Raw genomic sequence first — 20,333 nt, forward strand, 5'->3', positions numbered from 1 at the left:
AGACTAACGGACTATGAACATGAGCTTTCGTGGGTGAATACCCACTTTGTCAGATGCATGTAGTGGAAATTACCAGGGGCAGGTATACATATGCAAGCAAGCTAGAGATAACAAGGTTAGTTCAATCAGGGAGGATGAGGCCCTGTTCTAGCAGTTGAGGTGTGGAAAACCAAGGGAGGAGAAACTGTTTTGTAGTTGGCAAGCCATCACAGTCTTTGTTTAATCCTGAGCTGATGGTGTCAAATTTGCAGATGAACTGAAGCTCAGCAGTTTCTCTTCAGGACCAGACTTCAAAGAGAAAAAGGCAGAATGCAACTGTATCCAAGTTGACAGAGATGCTGTAAATTGCTAGTTTGCCTTAAATACCTCAACTGCTAGAACAGGGCCTCATCCTCCCTGATTGAACTAATCTCGTTATCTCTAGCTTGCTTCCATAGATATACCTGCCCCTGGAAATTTCCACTACATGCATCTGATGAAGTGGGTATTCACCCATGAAAGCTCATGCTCCAAAACGTCCGTTAGTCTATAAGGTGCCACAGGATTCTTTGTTGTTTTTGTCTGTCTTCCCAGTGATAATGTTACTGTTACCGTAAGTAGAAGTGAAATTAACTTTGCCAAATAGTTTATCAGTGCACTAAACTTCTGAGGAGCCATTAGGCAGTTTAAAATGGACACTTCAATGATTTATTTCACCTGAATCTGCAATTAAGCCATTTTTGCTCAATTTATACACAAAACTACTGTTAGTCCAATATGTCATTTCATATATTTCAGTGTTAGGAATAAGAGCTCTTGCTCTTTGCACAATTTGCCTAAATAGTTGTATTTTTTAAGGCCTCTGCTATTAAAACATCATCCATTCTAACTTCAGTACTTAGTGCTCTCTCAAAGATCTGTGCAATTACTCTTTGAAATACCCCAAGAGCAGAACTAATGCTAAACAGCAACCTTCTCATAGATGTCGACATTTCTATGGCTGGTTTGGATCTGTGCCGTCACAGCCTCTTCTCCCCACAGGCCAGGAGAGCCAATATCTTCTGCCTACTCCAGGCAGGAGCATGTAGCCAGCGCGGTAAGCCAGGCAGTACACTCAATAATGGAGAGCTGCTAGGTCTGCTTGCCAGGCCAGGCAAAGAAATTTCAAAAATTCACAGGGCTTTAGAAGGAAGGGGGGCTTCTGTGCTCTGTGATCCTGGGTAGTGGAGTTCACAATGGTGACCAGAGCAGTCAGTGTGGGGCATTGAAAGACAGCTACTGAAAGACAGTTAGGGTCGATATAAGTAACGCAGTGTCGACACTCGCACTGCATAGGCTCTACACCAGGGACTGGCAAACTTTTTGGCCCGAGGGCCACATCGGGTTTCCAAAATTGAATGGAGGGCCGGTTTGAATGGAGGGTCGGTTAGTTTGCCACCTCTGCTCTACGCTGCTTGGGGAGGTGGTGCTACTATGTTGGCCTAAAAGGGCACTTACATCAGTGGGAGACCAATTTAAGTGTAGACATATGCATGACTAGGTCAACATAAGATGCCTTGTATCAACCTAACATTGTAGTGCAGACCAGGCCTAAGGTAAGAGATTGTTGAAGTGGGGGGAAAAGAACTCCCTTGCAGACACTGATTAGGTCTATCCACCAAGCTAGGAAGGATAACAGATGACCTTATACATGCACTAACATGTCTATGTGGTACCTTCTTGGAGAAAACAACTCTGCTACACAGGACACCCTCTGAAACACAGGGTGTACTGAACTATGTAGGTGCATGCTGCCATATGCCCCAGAAGCCTTAAAAAGTTTCTCACCATGAGGAGGGCATAAGCCTTTAAGACTTGAATGAAGGTTTCCATTGCATAAAGCCTTGCCTGAGGTAGTAAGGCCCTGGTCACTGTCAAGTCCAGGAGCCTCCAATAAATTAGATTTTCTATATCCGAGTCAGGACTTATCTAGGTTGATCAGCAAGCCAAGTGCATCAATTGGATCAGATTATGCTTATGCTGGACATCACCTGTGACTTGAATCGACCTCTTATCAGCCAGTTGTCTAGGTAAGGAAAGACATGGACTCCTCATCTCCAGAGGAACTCTGCTATTGTTGCCATACACTTTGTAAATATATAAAGAGCAGCCATGAGATCAAAGGGAAGGGTCGTGAACAAACAATGGCGAATGCTGATGATGAATCTCAGAAACTTTCTGTGGTTCTGATGAATTGCCACTGAAAGTAAGCACCGTTTAAGTCAAGAACAGCATACCAGTCCCCTCACTCCAGGGAAGTAATAATGGAGGCTGGAAAGACCATCAGGAATTTTGATTTTTTTAGGAAGTTGTTTAATTCCCTTAGATCTAAAATAGGCTTGAGACCCCATTTTGCTCTCAGGATCAGAAAGTATTGGGAGTAAAAGCATTTTCCCTGGAACAAAAGAGGGACCTCTTCCATAGGTCCTACCAGGAGAAGCGATTGTATTTCTTGCAGTAACCCTGCCTCACAGGAGAGGTTGCTGAAGAGGAAGGGGAATGGGAGGCAGGCAGAAATAAATTGGAGTGTATATCTCACTTCCACCATGCTTACAACCCACTGATCTGTTGTGATGTGAGTCCCAAGCACAATGGAAGTGGGATAGGTGGTTTGCAAAAATTGGAAAAGAAAAAGATGGCACTGTACGAACTGGTATTGAGCTCTTGGAAGATGCCACTTGTGTAGATGACCACCAGTGGCTGCTGAAGGAGAGGGGGCTGGTGGGCATCTTTCATTACCTCTGCTCTTTCTCCTTGGCAGGTCCTGGGCTCGAGGGGCAAAGCCTGGGAAATGCTGGGACTGATGAGGACAGAATGTCTTCCACTTCAAATGCCCAGGAATTTCAGTGTTGCTCTAGTCTTTGGGACTATGCAGAGTTTCATCAGTCTTTTCTGAAAGAGCAAAGGCCCTTCAAAAGGGAGGTCCCTGGATGGTTTGCTGAATCTCTGGAGGGAGGCGAGAAGAGCGTAACCAGGACAGCTCTTCATCATGATGGCAAAAGGGCATACTGCGAGCTACAGAATCTGCTGTATTCAGCCAGGCCTTCAGAGCTGTTCTGGAAACCAACTTGTTCTCCTTTATTAATGTTTGGAACTCCTGTTTAATCTCATCTGGGAGCCTGTCTTCGAATTCTGAAACCATATCACATAGGGTGAAATCATAGTGCCCCAGCAAAGCATGATGATTTGCAATATGAAGCTGTAATCTGTCTATGGAATAAAGCCTCCTCCCAAACAAGTTCAGCCTCTTAGCCAATTTATTTTTAGGGGTTGATGCCTAGTGCCCCTGTCTTTCTCTCTCATTGGCTGCAGCTTCTACAAGGAAGCCTAGAAAGGAGTTTGAACCTTTGATGGGGGACATAGTACCTTCTCTTTTTGCAGTCTGACAGGGAAGCTGCGGTCTGCTTGAGGATCTTGGTAGGCTCTAAAATAGCATCATTAATAGGGAGAGCTATTCTCTCTGGGGCTGCAGATACCAAGATGTCCACCAACCTGTGGCTTTTTTCTGGAGTTTCTTTGGGTGGATGTCAGGGGCGATAGCCTTCTTCCTCATCCTGATAGGTCTTAAATCATCAGGAGGTAGAAAAATAGTTTCTAGCACAATTGTCTCACTGGGGGACGAAGAAGTGGATGTCAATGGTACTGGGAGCCAGTCCAGTTCCTGCTCCTCTTGTGGCTGCTCATGAGAGAGATCCCGAATCTGTTCATTACGCTAGGGTACTTGTAGCATTGATGCTCCCGATGGCCAGTAGATGGAGCCAGGTGCGGTAGCTGTGGGGACACTCTTGATTGAGGGGAGAACCTCTTAGGTTCCAAAAGGGACATTGGTACAGCCCCAATCCCCAGCTGTGTGTCCCCCAAGGTCCCATGCTAGTACTGAGGCTGAAAACAGGGCAGGCAGGTGGTACATGGTGGGACTGGCTAGGTTGGGACACATGGGATCCCACTTCAGCATCCGAGGAAGAAGCTTATTCCTTGTGACCATGGCAATAGTGTAACCATCAGGACTAGTGAAGAAGGTTCAGACTCTGAAGAAAGGGGAGCTCGGGAGATCATCTGTGGCTTTTCCTTAGACGACACCACCTTAATTGGCGTCCTAATGGCCAAATCAGTTAGAATTGCCTGGTGTGGAGGTGAAGCCGCTGATGTTGGTACCTTGGGCACCAGTGCTGGATAAGACTAACTGCTGGTGATGGCAGCACTGAGAGGTTTAACAAGTCTCTCATAGCCTCAAACGCCTGAGGAAAACAGTCTCTTGGTGCTGGTAATGCAGGAGATGTGCTACTAACCAACGCCAAGGTTGTTGGTACCTGGACCGTGGTAGATGGCTCAGGACATAGCCGCGATTCCAGCAGCAGATATTTCAATCTAGCTGCCCTGTCTGTTTTGGAGTGGGTCTTATAGCCCTTACAAATGTCTCATGTGAGCTCCACCAAGGCAACTGGAGTGAGGGTCACTATCAAGCATTGCCTTACCACAATACTGGCAGGGCTTGAAACATGAAGAATGTGGCATATCTCTGGTACTGGAGCTGGTATCCAGACTAGGTGATGGACCCACACAAACAAAAAATTTTTTTACACTAACCAATTACTAAAACTATACAACAGGTACTATTTACAGATTTCATTAGTGACTTACAGATCAAGGAAAGGGCGCTCCAACAACCATCTCAGGCAGTAGGAAAGAACTTAGAGGGTCGGAGGGGAAGTTCAGCCCTTTATATCTGCACGAGGTACAAAATAACAGAGGGTGTTCGTGCCACCCCAGTGGGACCACTCAGGGAAAGACTCTTCAAGAACTGCACACCTACAGTGGAATGGACATCTGCAATCACTCAAAGAACAACAAAATTATTCTGTTGATAAGGTTGATGTTTATTTTTAATAAAGGAAAGCTCATTAGGAGAAAATAGCAACTGCATGAGATTTAAAGGGCTACATTTCTAAGGGCTTATTGACATGATGGGGTAATAAATCCTGGGGGGGTGATTTCCTATTTCAAACAGCACTTTGTTAAAGTGTACTCTAGGGAACCTTTAGTGCACACCAGCAGGGTCTACATGAATCAATTAATGTGAAACACATTAGTGTGCTTCAGAAATCACACCCTGTAGTGAGCATTGCTGCTCTGTGTAGACAAGCCCTTAATCCTCTCAATCAAATGAGGAAAACTCAGTGTTAAGGAAGAATGTGAAAATATTAAAATATAATAAGCAAAGTACATTGATCTAAAAGTTAGCATTTATGTAGCCACACATTGTATAGTGGTATAAATAATTGCATAATCCAAGATCAGATCTATCTTAAATTTATAGACACGACTGCAACAACTTTCATTATGGAAGACATTTAATAAGTCTGCACCCAGACAACCAAATTGAAAGGCTAGTTGCCTATGAAATATCTCTTCCCCAACAACAAGTACAGTTCAAGACCAAAATGTAAATATGTGATCTGATTAGTTACATATATTGATCGACCAAATTCACAGATTATTATGCATCACAGATTCCGGTGATACATGGTCAGAAATGGGTGATTATGACAGAGTTTTAAATAACAATGTTTGAGATATGTTGTTTGCCCCTTTGACCCTAATTCTGCAATTGAATCTCCATGGGTGTGCCCTTGTGCTCAAGCAGAGCTCTAGTGATTTCAGTGCAGCTCAACGCAGGAAAAGGGGTTCAGCTATACCAGTGGTCTCCAACCTTTTCAGACCCAAGATAATTTTTTGAATGTAAGGGCAACTCAGGATGTACCCTGCTCCTTCCCTGAGGCCCTACCCCTTTCCCGGAGCCCTGGCCTGCTCACTACATCCACCCTTTTCTCCGTCGCTCATTCTCCCCACTGTCTCTCACTTTCATTGGGCTGGAGCACGGGTTCGGGAGTGAGTGCAGGCTCTGGGCTGGTGCTGAGGAGTTCGCAGTGTGGGAGGGGGGCTCCAGGCTGAGCCTTGGGCACGGGTTCGGGTGCAGGAGGGGGTGAGGGGTTCAAGCTCTAGGAGGAAGTATGGGTGCAGGAGAGGGCTCCAGGCTGGGGCAGAGTGCTGGGGTGCAAGAGGGGGTACAGGGTGCTGGCTTTGGGAGGGTGATCAGGGCTGGGGCAGGGGGTTGGGGTGCAGGAGGAGGTATGGGGTGCTGTCTCTTGGAGGGGACTCAAGGCAGGGGCAGAGGCTTGGGGTGCAGGAGGGACTATATTTCATATTTGTAATAAAAAATCTGCTTACCCTTAAAAAACGCAATTCCCTAAAATCCCCCTGAAATTTTTTAGGAGTTGGGCAGGTCCTATCACTTCTCTATGTGTACAATTTCTACCTGCTGTTCTTAAGGGAACTTCATTTTAAGTAAGTCTCACTTAGGTTGAAAAAGCTGCGTTACCTCCTTCCACAATAAATGCCTTCCATCTAAAATTGCATAGTTTGTTGTTCAGTGCTTTTAACAAAGTTTCTTAGGCCTGGAAAAATATTTAAGTATAGGCTGCCAACTGGTAGAATGTAATGAGGATGAAAGGTTGAGAGATAACAAACAAAATAAAGAGTGAAATCCTCACTCTATGGATGTCAAAGAGTCACCCAAAATGTGTATTAAAACTGTATTAATCTTCTGCTAAACTACATTTTATTAAATATGTTAACCAAATGTTAGTTTTCCACTGTGATTTTTAAAATATAATGCATGTGCTTTTTCACTTTTTTCTCCTTACAGCAATAGGTTAAAATAAGACATAAAATTTCCTTTTTGCTTATTGTGAGATTAAATAAGGCACCATCATTTATTAGTTCCCTGAGAATGTATGAAACATATTCAGCAGTACAGATCAAATACATTTGTACTTTTTATTCTCCTTGCCTGGCTTGAAGTAACATTTTGTGTTGATTTTCTAAGCATTCTTTCAGTTTATCTTCAGTCAAAGTCAGTCGCTGCTCCAGGATTGAAATAGTCTGCAAGAAGAGACCAGTAGTGTATTTTTTACATATTTCTGCAATATCATAAATGTGCACAATGCTTTATACACAAAAACAATGGCTTGACTGAATAATAGAAAATACTATGGCTGCAATACTGGCTTCAAATAGTCTACCATTTAAACCCAAAATTAATACTATGGCTTTTTAACTAAGAAGATTGTCAAAAGGCATAAACCTGCCTCAACAAAACTTACTGGAAGGTATTGTATCCCTGGATAATTATTCATCTACACAAGCTTTAATATAAATAAAATAAAATATTATCCATTAATGGAACATATTGTTTGGGTCTCCAGCTACAAAAACTAGCACCGCAGAAACAACCAAAAAGAGAGAGTCTTTTTTTTTTTTTTTTTTTTTAAGTACTAAATAAGAGGCATCCTCCAAGAATTCATTTTATTTCTAGAAAGGTAACTTTCTAGACAGTCCTGCTTTAATCTACATTATTCCACAATTAACTGATAGCCCTTTTGATTCTTCTGATAAATTAAGCATTTTCTCTCTGCATTTCTTTCACTACATTTATCTGGACTCCCCCATTTCAATTAGGCAGACTTTGAATAAATTATCAAGTGAAGTGCAATACCTTAAATACAAACTGGCTGGAGCTGAGTTACTGAGAGGAAATGTTGAGAATTTTCAACTGAATCAGAAGCCATTGATTAATGCTGGTATTTGCTCTGTCTCACACTGGTTATTAGAATTATGCCAGTGTCTGGACTTCACCTTGATACCTAGAACCTGGAGCCCTCAGGCTGAAAACGTCTATAGTCCTGGAACTACCAAAAGATGGGGATGCTCTTCTCTTAACTGTTCTGCCTTTCTTACCTTGTTCATCCTCTGCCAGAGCATGATTGCTCAAGTTGGAATCTAACACTCTCTAGTCAACAGCAGGCTTCTGGTCAATCAACATTAGCAGTTACTACTGAAAAATCCCAATTTCCCCAGCCAAAGAGTTAAAAATATAACAATAGCCTTTCAAAGTTTCAAAATGCCATTGGCAGTTGCATAACAAGAAAAAGCTTTTTACAGAAACTTCTATGTTGACTTTAATGAATTTAATTCATATGGCCAACATTTCATAAGATTGAAAGAATTCAGCAGGGCTCTAACCATCTGTAAAGTCAGCCCACACAACATTTTAATACTTTGGTTTTGAGCGTTGCTCCAGGTTTTTTACCCAGAAATGAGGGAATTACCATATTAATTAAGGAAGCATTACTAGTCCATTGCATACTCACTAAAGTCAAAACATCCAGTTGCTCCACAATGTGCTCTAAAGCATTACCCAGAGCTGGCGAGATGCCTATGCGCTTGTCCAAGGTACACACAGCTGGTTGAACCTCATCCTCCAGCCTCCTTCTTGAGCTTGTGGGTGAGAACAAAGCAGGACGATACCGCAGATCTTCACTACTCATATCATCTTTGAATGGGGAAATTCCATTTGAAGAGCCAGTTGTCCTTGACTTTATTCAGTTGGAATTAAAGGGAAAGGAAGGTATAAAGATCTACTTTTTTATGCTTCAAAAATATATTGGCACATACATAAGCATATACAAAAGGGTCAGTTTTGCTTTCTATATAAGGTCTAATTTTATATCACATCCATTCATTCTCACCAAGGAGAGAATTTTGGCTGTGGTAGATATATGAGGGAACAAAAGTTCACAGTATATGGAGAAAATTCAGCAATCCTCACAGATGATGTCAACACCAACTACTATATCTTGGGTATATATGACTGAGGGATTAGAGGTTTTACTACTGGAGATTAAAGTCAGTGTAAATCTTTCTTCAATAAAAGAGAAAGGTATCCCATACAACGGAAAACGGCCATAGATAGTTTATAGTTACTCATTCAGCTACATTTTCCTGGGAAACTGACTTCCCCAAAGAACAAGAGGAAAAGGTTGAAAGAGTACACACAACCTGAAGTCAAGGGAGAGAGAGGAGATTAAACTACCAAACAACGCTGATATATGAGCATTGCCTCAAGATCACAGTGACGGTATCAGTTCCTTTCATGCTGCTTTATTTCTGTTTTTCTTTGCACCCTCAGGAGTTTTAATGGCACTCCTGTGCGAGGAGAGGCTGTGAAGTCAGCAGTCACCAGATGGTCACTCACATCAACTTTACCTGGCTCTATCAAGATGCCAAGGGTCACATTCTTTTAATGCCTCAGATATCTTCCCTCTAAATAAACTAATGTTAGCAGCCACAATTTGTTTTCTTACACAAATTAGCCTTGTAATATCCATTAGATTACAAAAGAAAACAGAATACACGAGAAGTTAAAATTGGAATGGTCTCTCTAAAGGTTCTTTAAGTCTTGTAAAACGACCCAATAAGCTTAGCAATGGAAAGAGAAAATTCTGATATTTTACCTATCTAATCCTCCAAAATACTAATGATTTAAAACTGGATATATTTTCAAATTAGAGAATCGTAAAATACATCTTAATTCATAAAAAATCCTTCTCATGACCAACATAACTTTCTAGAACTTAAATCGCTGAATTGATTTAGTGTCCAGTTTTCAAAGCAGGGATGCTAGGTGTTGATTTAGGTAAATCAATCAGTAGTTAGCTAAAAATTGGATCTAAATTCCATTGAAATCAAAAGGTGTCTTTACACGGACTTCCATAGGAATAGGACCGGAACAGGACGTAAGTAAGTAAGTAAATAAATAAATAAATGAGAGAGATTAGGCATTTAAATAGAGATTTAGGTGCCCAAATGTTAAGCACCAGTGTCTGAAAATCTGGCATTTGGAATGTAGTTTATTTTAAAGTTGTTTGCCAGTCAAGACCTTGTCTGCACAGCTTGAACCTGCAGCAATTTCTCACATGTGAATGTTTATAAACTCAGGAGAGAGAGTTTATAAAGGATACACTGTACAGAACTTTCAGTATAGTGTTGCTAGCTGCTGCTATCTGATAATCCTTAACATTTATATGCATCAACATTGTATATTCAAGAATATAGTATTCTAGTTGTAGGGAAGGGATGGAGTGGGGGCAGGAAGAGGCAGGAGTCTAGGGGAAGGGGTAGAGTGGGGTCAGGACCTGGAGCAGAGCTTGGGGGTTTTAGCCCCCCCGCCCCCACCGGCACATTAGAAAGTTGGTGCTGTTGACTTCATGTATTTTTAGATATGTAAGAAGAAAATGGGACTGTTGCAGCTTGAGAATTGTTGTTGCAGAAAGGGTACTGTTCATATCTTGCCTCTGTAGCTTTAGGTATGTGGAATGTCCTTCCTCCAGATTATAAAAGTACCTCAAACTCACTAAGATGTTTTTAGTTTTTTAGGATCCTCAGGAAATAGGATTAATAAGGCTCTTCTGCATGTGTGCCAGCCTACCAACTGAAAAAAGTTCTCCAAAATCAGTTAATGGAGAAAAATAAGAAAAATAAATTGTGCTGCTATATACCAAAAATCATTCTCATCTTACAACCTATTAATATATCAGAAGAAATTTGATTCTCATGTTTAATTGCAACACAAAACTGCAAGAATGTTATTTTTTTCTGATAATATTTTTGAAAAGCAAATTCATTTTCTTGCTCCATAAGTAATACATCTTTTTGTGAGATAAAAATGAAAAGATTATAAATGTGATTAAGCAATACAGAACACAATCCTGGTCTTTTCTGAATGCTTACTGCTTTATAAATCAATCTTTCTGATAAGTTATTAAAATGATTGCCAAGTAGTTCAAAACAAAACACACACACATTCATTTTTGGGGGGGGGAGAAGAATTCTAAGAATATTAGACACTGACAAAATTCTAAGAATATTAGACACCTGTCGTTCTCAAACATACTTGATCGTGCCCCCCTTTTTTGTGTCTGTAGTAGTTAACGCCTCCTGCCCCTGCACTACACAAGTACATATACCAATTTAATAAACAAGCAACTCTTAGTAAATATTAAAAACAGTAAGGCATTGATTCAAACCGAGCCATTTAAATATAGAGTAATATACATTTTAAGTGAGATTATATTTGCATCACAATGCTGTTACCAGTGTGATGGGTGCACCTGTTTTTTGGAGCACAGCAATTCTATACTGGGTAGTGTTTGAGAAAGCTATCCAGATATCCCCTTCTACCTTCAATTAAATATCCACACTGCATCGTAGGAAACGGATTAATGTATAGATGGCAATGACTCTGTATAATGCTATACACGCTTAACAGAAATCCTTCAAAACACACAGTGTCATCTAAAGTCATATGCACAGTGCAATCGAGGACCTGATGTATCTGGAAGAATCAGCTTAGCTAGTTATTCATTGCTGTGAGGAAAATGTGTGCAGTATATTCTCCCCCCTGCTCCCAAAACTTCTCACGCCCCTGTAGAATACATTCCACTCTGTCTGCCCCAGTTTGAGAACCTCTGCCCTAAACAGTGACCTACTTGGTAGCTGAGGTTTCCTGTTAGTCTCAGTGCTGATACAACAGATGTATTTTTGAATTTCTGCAGACTGTAAGTAAATCAGACAGAAATTTCATTATGAACTCCTACAACTTTTGTTACTAAATCCAATACAAATATATCCTGAAAACTCCAGGGAGAAGAATCTGTCAACTTGAATAAGCAGCATGAGGAAATAAATAAAAAAGATTTTTTTTGTTGATTTAACAACAGAACAATGCTCTAACATTCTAGAATATTAGCAATTGAACGGGCAGTGGAGAGTGTTTTGCAGCTAGGTACATCAGGCGGAAAGTCTTATACTATCTTAGTGTCTTGAGTAAGACCCCTGGAACACTGATATTGTTTGCAAAGACGACATGACATGGCAGGGAAGGGCTACATAAATAAGTGGGAGACAAAGAGACTTAATAGTTGTCAAACTTGAAAGGACCAAATACCTTCAATGCAAAAACAATCAATGCAGAGGAAAGCCAAAAAGATAAGACAAACCAGTGTTCTAAAGAAAAAATTATTTATCGTAAATTGTGCCCAAAGAATCTGTAACTTAGTTATAAACAAGGAAAGAGCACTGGTAAAGGTTTACAAACTTCAAATCAGATAATTTATGAGTATGACTACGTATCTAATGATTAATGGCATTAAAGACATCTAGATATGTTTCTATCAAAATATGGCCCACATTAGATGGTACAAGAGCACCAGTCTTCTTCACTTCAGTGAAGGAGCCATAACTGTAGAAATGAGAACTCTTACCTAATTTTCCGTTTGCAGCTTCTCTACACATTCATTACTCATGGTCCAATGATTCCCACCTGTGGAATTTGAAGGTAGTCCCATGTTGCTGGAAGCTCCAGGACTAGGCCACCAAAAGAGTTCTTCCACAGGCAAAGAAACACTCCAGCCATCAATTATTAGATTAAAATAACTTGATCTAATATATTAAATTAACCTTAAGGCACCATATGTCTGTCTTCTTTGAGAGAAAAATTTCAATGTATATTCTGGTCATTTATCAGACTGCCAGGGTGGGTTGAATCCAGAAAGAAGAGCTAGCAGAAAGAAATTATTATGTAAGACATTTCTCATTTGGTTGCACAGCATCTCTACTCATTCATTATTCACGGAAAGTAGCAAGCGAATGCCAGAAGGAGGAACAGGATAAACAGAGTTTAATTATTCCAGAAGAATAATAGGAAGGAACGGGAGCTCCCACACCGATAAAGCAAGATCTTTATAAATTAAGACATTACATGGAAATCAACGGATGCTTTCTGCAGAGGAATGGAAACTTACTTTGCAAAACTTCCTGAGACGAGGTTCATATACTTTTCCACCCAGTGCCTCTGATGGACTTCTTTGAATAGTTTCCCAAAAGCTTAACGTGCCAACTGTATCTTTTATGTGAACTGTCTTGAAAGGTAACAAATTCTTCTCTAACCAGGACATTATTTCCTATGCCACAGAGAAGCTATGACCTATGCTTAGTCCCTAGTTTTCAAACCATTGTATGGGCTCTTCCATTTTTACTGTTGGATCTGGTATTGGTTACTGTCAGAGAAAAGATACTGGACTAGATGGACCAGGGGTCTGACCCTGTATGACCATGTTTGCAGGTTTTGACGTTTATTTATTTTTTTAAAAAAGACATCCCTACAGAGGTGTCTAATGAACTAAAATGATGTGTACTATAAGGATGGAAAATTGTCTTGAAAGCATATTTGCTTCCACAGTGAGTATGTAAGGGTCTACAGTGGAAGCTGGGTTGGCATTCAGCATGTTGTTTGTAGTTATCTACCCACAAAGGACATGTCTAACTGCATCTAAAAACCCACAGATGGCCCATGCCAGCTGACTCAGGCTTGCAGGGCTCAGGCTAAGTGGCTGTTCAAATGTGGTGTAGACGTTTGGGATCTGGGACCCTGAGAGGTGGGAGGATCCCAGTGAGCCTGAATGTCTATAGCACAATTAAATAGCCTTTTAGCCCAAGCCCCTTAGCCCAAATCAACTGGCACAGGCCAGCCAAGGATGTCTAATTGAAGTACAGACATACCCAATGAGGGCATTTGGATGTTATCTGAGAATATCTAATTTTGCACTGAATCAAGTGCATTGTTCTATGTTCTCAGAAGGATTTTAAGCAGTAGCATTTTGAGAAACCCACTCAGGAGATAAAGCTGATGCATAGCACCAGCAATCCTAGCCACTGGAAATAACTGACTACTGATGATGCTTCAGGAAACGACTGATGCAATGAAGTTTTAGATTTTAGTAAATCTTTACCATTATGGTAAGATTACAGCCAGAACCATGTCTGATTTTACCTTAGGATGAACAATTCTCTGCACTGGGATCAGAAGCTTCTCTTGATTTTGAAGAAGTGGTGGTTATGAATCTTTTTCAGCAGCAATTCCTTTATGAGGAGGTCTGCTTTTTTGGACACGGTACTGATTTGCACGTTGTCGGTGCATGGGTATAGGTGCATAATGTGTGATCTATGCTCTGCTGTGACTACAACCAGCCTCTTAAAATTCTGGGGGCAGAGGTGGATCAAAAGGAAGTATCTTGAATAAGAATTGTGAGCTCTTGTACACAAATGCTCTTTTTGTGTCTGCAGTGCAGAGGATTTTGTTGGTTTAGAGAAAAAATTATCTAGGTTTCCTTGGAAGCTCTTGTTCCAGATTTTTCCACCTGCCAGAGTAATCTTGGATACTCTTGGTGTTAGTAGCAACCAATGGATTGCTATGCTAGCTTTGATAGTGAGAGTTAAGGCCTCTCTGCAATCTCAGCTACGAATTTCTCTAACGTTTCCCCCAATAACTTCACACCAGCAAATCTGCATTCTTAGGATATCTGTTTAGAATGAGTAACGGTTATTACTGCATATAAAATGGCTTCCTTATAGCTACCAAGTTAGAATCCATTGCTCATCACAAATCACATCAAAGGTTTAACCAAGAGAAAACCCGAGATGTCTCCCTCCAAGCAAGGCTCGTACCTCTAGACAATAAGCCACTTGTTTGTCACAATGGAAGCTTCCCTTACTAAATAGATGAAAAAGCTTTCATCTGAAAATCTATAACCAAGGCTTTGATATTGCTGTGCAATGTCATCACTCATATAGTCTATGTTGTCCTTTATAAGGAAGTCCCTTTCTGAAGGTACAACTGTGTCTTTCACTGGTAAAGCTATTTCTGCACCAATTTTAGACATCCCAAATGTACACAATTTCTTGGTTTTTACATAAACATTTTAGTTAAATATTTAGTTTAGTCAGATGTTCACATTTGGATTTTATGATACCTTCAAAGGCATTAATAATTATTACTTTTGTGTGTGTGTCGGGGGGGTGATGCATATGTCGTACTACCTTGCCTGGCTGTTTACAGGCGGAAGGTAGGACTCTATTCATCTTGGCCTGGGAACCACACAACAGAGAGATACCTGTTAACCTATCTCAACTGGGAAGTAACTTGCTAAATGGCCCTGGGAGCCTGAAAGACAGTCTGCCTGCTCCCATTGTCTGGCTAACCTCCAAGAAAGTACTGTAGGAGTAACTTTAGTACCACTTAGGACTTTACTCAATAAATCAGAATCATTCTGAATATGGGAAGAGATTTCTCACTTACCCCTCTGTAATCTCATAAAGGTTCAATTTTGTTGGGAGTGAGATCCTCATGTGCCTCTGTTCTAGTCACTGATTGCGTGAAGTGACAGCTTTAAGGGAAAAATGAGGTGGCAGAGTTTTCAGACTGTACAAAATTACTCAAGATAGTTAAGTCCAAAGCTGACTGTGAAGAGTTACAAAAGGATCTCACTAACTGGGTGACAAAATGGCAGATTAGAGAGAAAAGATGGGTGAGATAATCTCTCTTTTTGGACTATTTCTGCTGGTGAGAGAGAGAAGCTTTCAAGACACATAGAAGCTCTTGCGTTACAGCTAAACACAAGGTGGAACAGATTGTTTAGCATAAGTAGTTAGCATATATTGAAAAGGACTATTCAAAGTAGGGTGGACTGCTAACACCTCTGCAGTCATAGGACAAAAAAAGGGATTAGCAGTTTGTTGTAATAAACCATAAATCCAGTGTCCATGATTTTTAGAGTCAAGCAAAGTTATGAATTTAAGTTCCCAGGCTCGTCTTTTGAAGGTGTTGTGCAGGTTTCCTTTGAGGATGAGGACTGACAGGTCAGATATAGAGTGACCGTTTTGTGAAGTGTTCACCAACAAGTGATATATTGTTTTTGTCTTATTTTCCTGTGTGAGTTCATTTGAGAGCATGGTGATTGTCTGGTTTCACTCACATAGTTGTTACTGAGGCACATAGTGCATTGGATGAGGAATACCACTTGTTGTGATAGGCATGTGTAGTATCCATGGATCTGAAAAGGTGTGTTGTGGGGGGTGTTGATCACTGTTGCAGTGAAGATATGTCCGCAGATTTTGCATCTGTTGCTCTGGCACAGTCTGGTACTGCTTTGAGTTGGTGTCCTGGTCTATGGAGAGCTTGCTTCTGATGATGAGCTTGGAAAGGTTGGAGAGTTGTTTGAAGGCCAGAAGTGGGAGATCAGAAAAGATATCTGTCAGGATGGGGTCCTCATGGTGTATGGGTTGTAGTTATTTGATGATCCCCCATATGGCTTCCAGTGTGGGGTGGTAGGTAACAACTAGAGTGTGTGCTCAGAAAGGGTTTTATTTCAGTATTGTTAAAAGTTACTCTCAGAGTATTTAGGTGGCCCATTCCCTGATGTGATCTACTTCTTTAGTGGAGCGTCCTTGTCTGGTGAAGGGGGTTCAAGTGTGTTAAGATGTATATCGCAGATTTACTTCTTGGAGCATATTCTGTGTGATCCGAGTGCCTGGCTGCAGAAAACAGATTTCTTGGTGTATCTGGGGTGGTTATTGGGTCTATGAAGGTAGATGTGGTGATCTGTGGGTTTCTTATATATGGTTGTCTGTATGTCATCTCTCTCACCAACAAAAGTTGGTTCAATAAAATTTATTAACTCATGTACCTTGTCTCTCTAATATCCTGGGACAGACATGGCTTCAACTACACTACATACAAAAATGACACATGAAATTCAGTGTTGATAAGTGCAAAGTAATGCATATGGGAAAACATAATCCTAACTATAATATAAAGTGATAAGATCTCAATTAGTTGTTTCTACTCAAGAAAGATCTTGAAGTCATTAGAGATAGTTCTCTGGAAACATCTCAAAATCTGTCAGCAGTCAAAAAAGCTTACAAAGTTAAGAACCATTAGGAAAGGGATAGAAAATAAAACAGAAAATATAAAGTCACCACAGAAATCCATGGTATGCCTACACCTTCAATACTGCATGAAGTTCTAGATGCCCCATCTCAAAAAAGATATATTAGCATCAGAAAGGTTGCAGAGAAGGGCAACAAAAATGATTAGGGGTATAGGATGGCTTCTGTATGAGAAGAGATTAAAAAAATGAGCCTGTTCAGCTTAGAGAAGAAATGACTAAGCAGGGATATGATAGAAGTCTACAAAACCATTAATGGTGTGGAGAAAGTGAATAAGGAAGTGTTATTTACCCCTTCACATAACACAAGGACTAGGGGGTCACCCAATGAAATTAATAGGCAGCAGATTTAAAACAAACCTAAGTATGTACTACTTCTTCACACAACGCACAGCCAACCTGTGGAACTCAGTGTCAGGGGACATAGTGAAGGCCAAAATTACAACTGTATTAAAAAAAGAATTAGGTAAATTCATGGAGGATAAGTCCATCAGTGACGATCAGGCAAGAGGTCCTTAAACCTCCAACTGCCAGACTTTGGAACTGCATGACAAGGGATGGATCACTCAGAATAATCCTATTCTGTTCATCATCTTTGAAGCATCTGGCACTGGCCACTGGGCTAGATGGACCATTTGGGTGACCCTGTTCATATGTTTTTAATGTGGAGCCAGCCTGCGGAACAGAGGAGGTGTAGAGAGAGAGACAGAGAGACTCATTTCTACCTTACAGAGTCTGAAACTCTTCCCCTAGCAGACCAAGAGTTTACGGCTGATGATCTGATGGCATAATTTCCATTCCATTGATTCATGAAATTTGATCCCTTTTCCATGGCACAATAAGGGTCCTTGGGTTGAAAGCCAGACAGACATAATTCACATTAGGAAGCAACCTGAGATAGGGCTGCACAGGAAGAACAGGTTTCTCTGAAGCCCAGATTTGCTGCAGGGTGGGTTAGCAGTGGTGACAAGACACAGAGCACTGAGAGAACCTCTTGTGTAGGAGAAAAGCCCCAGGAAACACTCTCTCAAGGGAGAAGGCAAAGGAGAAGGGTGTTAACCTCTCATTTTTGCCCCACTTGTTCATTAACAATATTCATTGCTGCCTTAGGAAGGAAACACAAGCTTTTTAATTTTTGGACCTGGAACATAAGAATGGCCATACTGGGTCAGACCAATGGTACATCTAGCCCAGTATCCTGTCCTCTGACAATGGCCAGTGCCAGATGCTTCAGGGGGAGGGGGAACAGAACAGGCCAATGAACAAGTGATCCACCTCCTGTCATCTAGTCCCAGCTTCTGGCAGTCAGGGGTTTAAGAGACACTCACAGCATGGGATTGCATCCCCGACCACTTTCCTAATAGCCATTGACAGACCTATCCCCCATTAACTTATCTCATTCTGTTTTCAACTCAGTTATACTTTTGGCCTTCATAATATCTTCTAGCAACAAGTTCCACAGGTTCACTGTGCATTGTGTGAAGTACTTCCTTATGTTTGTTTTAAACCTGCTGCCCGTTAATTTCATTGGGTGACCGCTGTGTTATGTGAAGGGATCAATACTTCCCCATTCACTTTCTCCATATCATTCATGATATGAGAGACTTCTATCATATCTCCCCCCTGCCCCAGGTTGTCCTTTCTCTAAGATGAAGATATCTTTTTTGAGATGGGGCGACCAGAACTGCATGCAGTATTCAAGGTGTAGGCATACTATGGATTTCTATAGTGGCATTATATTTTTGCCTTATTTTCTATCCTTTTCCTAATAGTTCCTAACACTGTTAGCTTTTTAGACTACTGTTGCACAGAAAACAGACATTTTCAGAGAATTTTCCCCCATGAGTCTAAGATCTCTTTCTTGAGTGGAAACAGTTAATTGAGATCCCACCATTTTATACATATAGTTGGGATTATATTTTCCAGTGTGCGTTACTTTGCATTTATCACTATTGAATTTCATCTGCCACTTAGTTGCCCAGTCACCCAGTTTTGTGAGATTTCTTTTAACTCTTTGCAATAAGCTTTGGACTTAACTATCTTGAGTAATTCTGATTTACCTGCAAACTTTACCACCTCATCGTTCACCGCTTTTTCCAGAGTACTTATGAATATGCTGGATAGCACTGGTCACAGTACAGATCCTTGGGGGACAAAGCTACTTGCCTCTCTCCACTGTGAAAACTGACCATTTATTCCTAATCTTCATTTCCTGTCTTTTAACAAGTTACTGATCCATAAGAGGACCTTCCTTCTTATTCAATGACTGCTTACTTTGCTTAAGAGCCTTTGGTGCGGGATTTTGTCACAGACGTTCTAAAAGTTCAAGTACACTATATCCACTGAATCACTCTTGAACACATCCTTGTTGACCTCCTCAAAGAATTCAAATAGATTGCTGAGGCATGACTTCAGTTTACAAAAGCCATGTGGACTCTTCCTTAACATACCACATTCATCTATGTGTCTAATAATTCTGTTATTTACCATAGTTTCAATTAATTTGTCTGGTACTGAAGTTAGGTTTACCAGCCTGTGATTGCCAGGATCACCCCTGAGGCCTTTTCTAAAAATAGGTGTTACAATAGCTATCCTCCAGTCATTTGGTACAGAGGGTGATTTAAGCGATATTTGAGTTCCTTCAGAACTCTTGGTGAATTATTACTGTTTAATTTATCAATTTGTTCCAAATCTCCTCTATAGACATCACAGTCTAGGACAGTTCCTCAGATGTCACCTAAAAAGAATGGCTCAGCTGTGTGAATCTCCTTCACATTCTCTGCAGCAAAGATCAACACAAAAAATTCATTTAGCTTCTCTGTCTTAGTCTTTCCTGAGAGCTCCTTTAGCACCTTGATCGTCCTGTGGACCCACTGATCTTTTGTCTTCCTTTCTGCTTCTGATGTACTTAAAATTTATTTGCTTAGTTTTTGTTTCTTTTGCTAGTTGCACTTCAAATTCTTTTTGGCCTGTCTAATTATAGTTTTACATTAACTTTCCTGAGTTCATGCACCTTCCTATTTTCCTTAGGAGGATTTGACTTCCAATTTTTCAAGGATGTCTTTTTGTCTTTAACTGCCTCTTACTTTGTTGTTTAGTCATGGTGGTATATTTTTGCTCCTCTTGCTTTTTAAAACCAATTAATTTGGAGTATACATTTAGTTTGAACCTGTATTATGGTGTTATTTAAAAGTTTCCATGAGCAGAAGGTTGGAGCCTTGTCCTGGAATCTCCAGCAACAACAGTAGTCCGCCACTGAATTCCACAGGTGGCAGGAATTAGCACATGAGTAATAAACTCAGAGAGAAGCTGTGCAACAGAATCTAAATTAATATTCAAATAGCTAAGGTTTGGTGTCAAGGAATGACATTCAGTGCTATTAAAGTGGTAAGGGAAAACTATTGATTATTAGTCCATATGCATCATTTTTAGTACATATCCATCCTTTTTACTCACTGTCAAGTGATCTTTAATAAACAATTTTTTCAATTAACTGCTTCTACCTAATAGTGCTGTTTTTCATGGGATGGTTTATATAATGACGTCTGAGCGTCCCCATCCCTTCAAAGCAGACTTTTTCTTTAGAGCACACAGAATACTAACAATTCATAAACACTGATAATTCAATTTACT

The 20,333-nt window shown here is 40.6% G+C and overlaps 1 protein-coding gene across 3 annotated transcripts in view; it reads right to left on the reverse strand.

Annotated features, from left to right (window-relative positions):
* Positions 1–4,874: 4,874 nt before the first annotated feature.
* POC1B (POC1 centriolar protein B) overlaps positions 4,875–20,333 on the reverse strand; it is a 101,357-nt gene continuing 85,898 nt past the window's right edge. For all 3 annotated transcript variants that reach the window (XM_032790397.2, XM_032790398.2, XM_032790396.2), the window contains 2 exons: positions 8,229–8,453; positions 4,875–6,960 (listed from right to left, as the gene is read on the reverse strand). In XM_032790397.2, the coding sequence (XP_032646288.1) occupies positions 6,856–6,960; positions 8,229–8,453 (330 nt within the window). In that variant the 3' untranslated portion in view covers positions 4,875–6,855. The remainder of the gene's footprint in view (positions 6,961–8,228; positions 8,454–20,333) is intronic.

The sequence above is a fragment of the Chelonoidis abingdonii genome, chromosome 1, assembly GCF_003597395.2.
Source record: "Chelonoidis abingdonii isolate Lonesome George chromosome 1, CheloAbing_2.0, whole genome shotgun sequence".
NCBI classification, from domain to species: domain Eukaryota; kingdom Metazoa; phylum Chordata; order Testudines; family Testudinidae; genus Chelonoidis; species Chelonoidis abingdonii.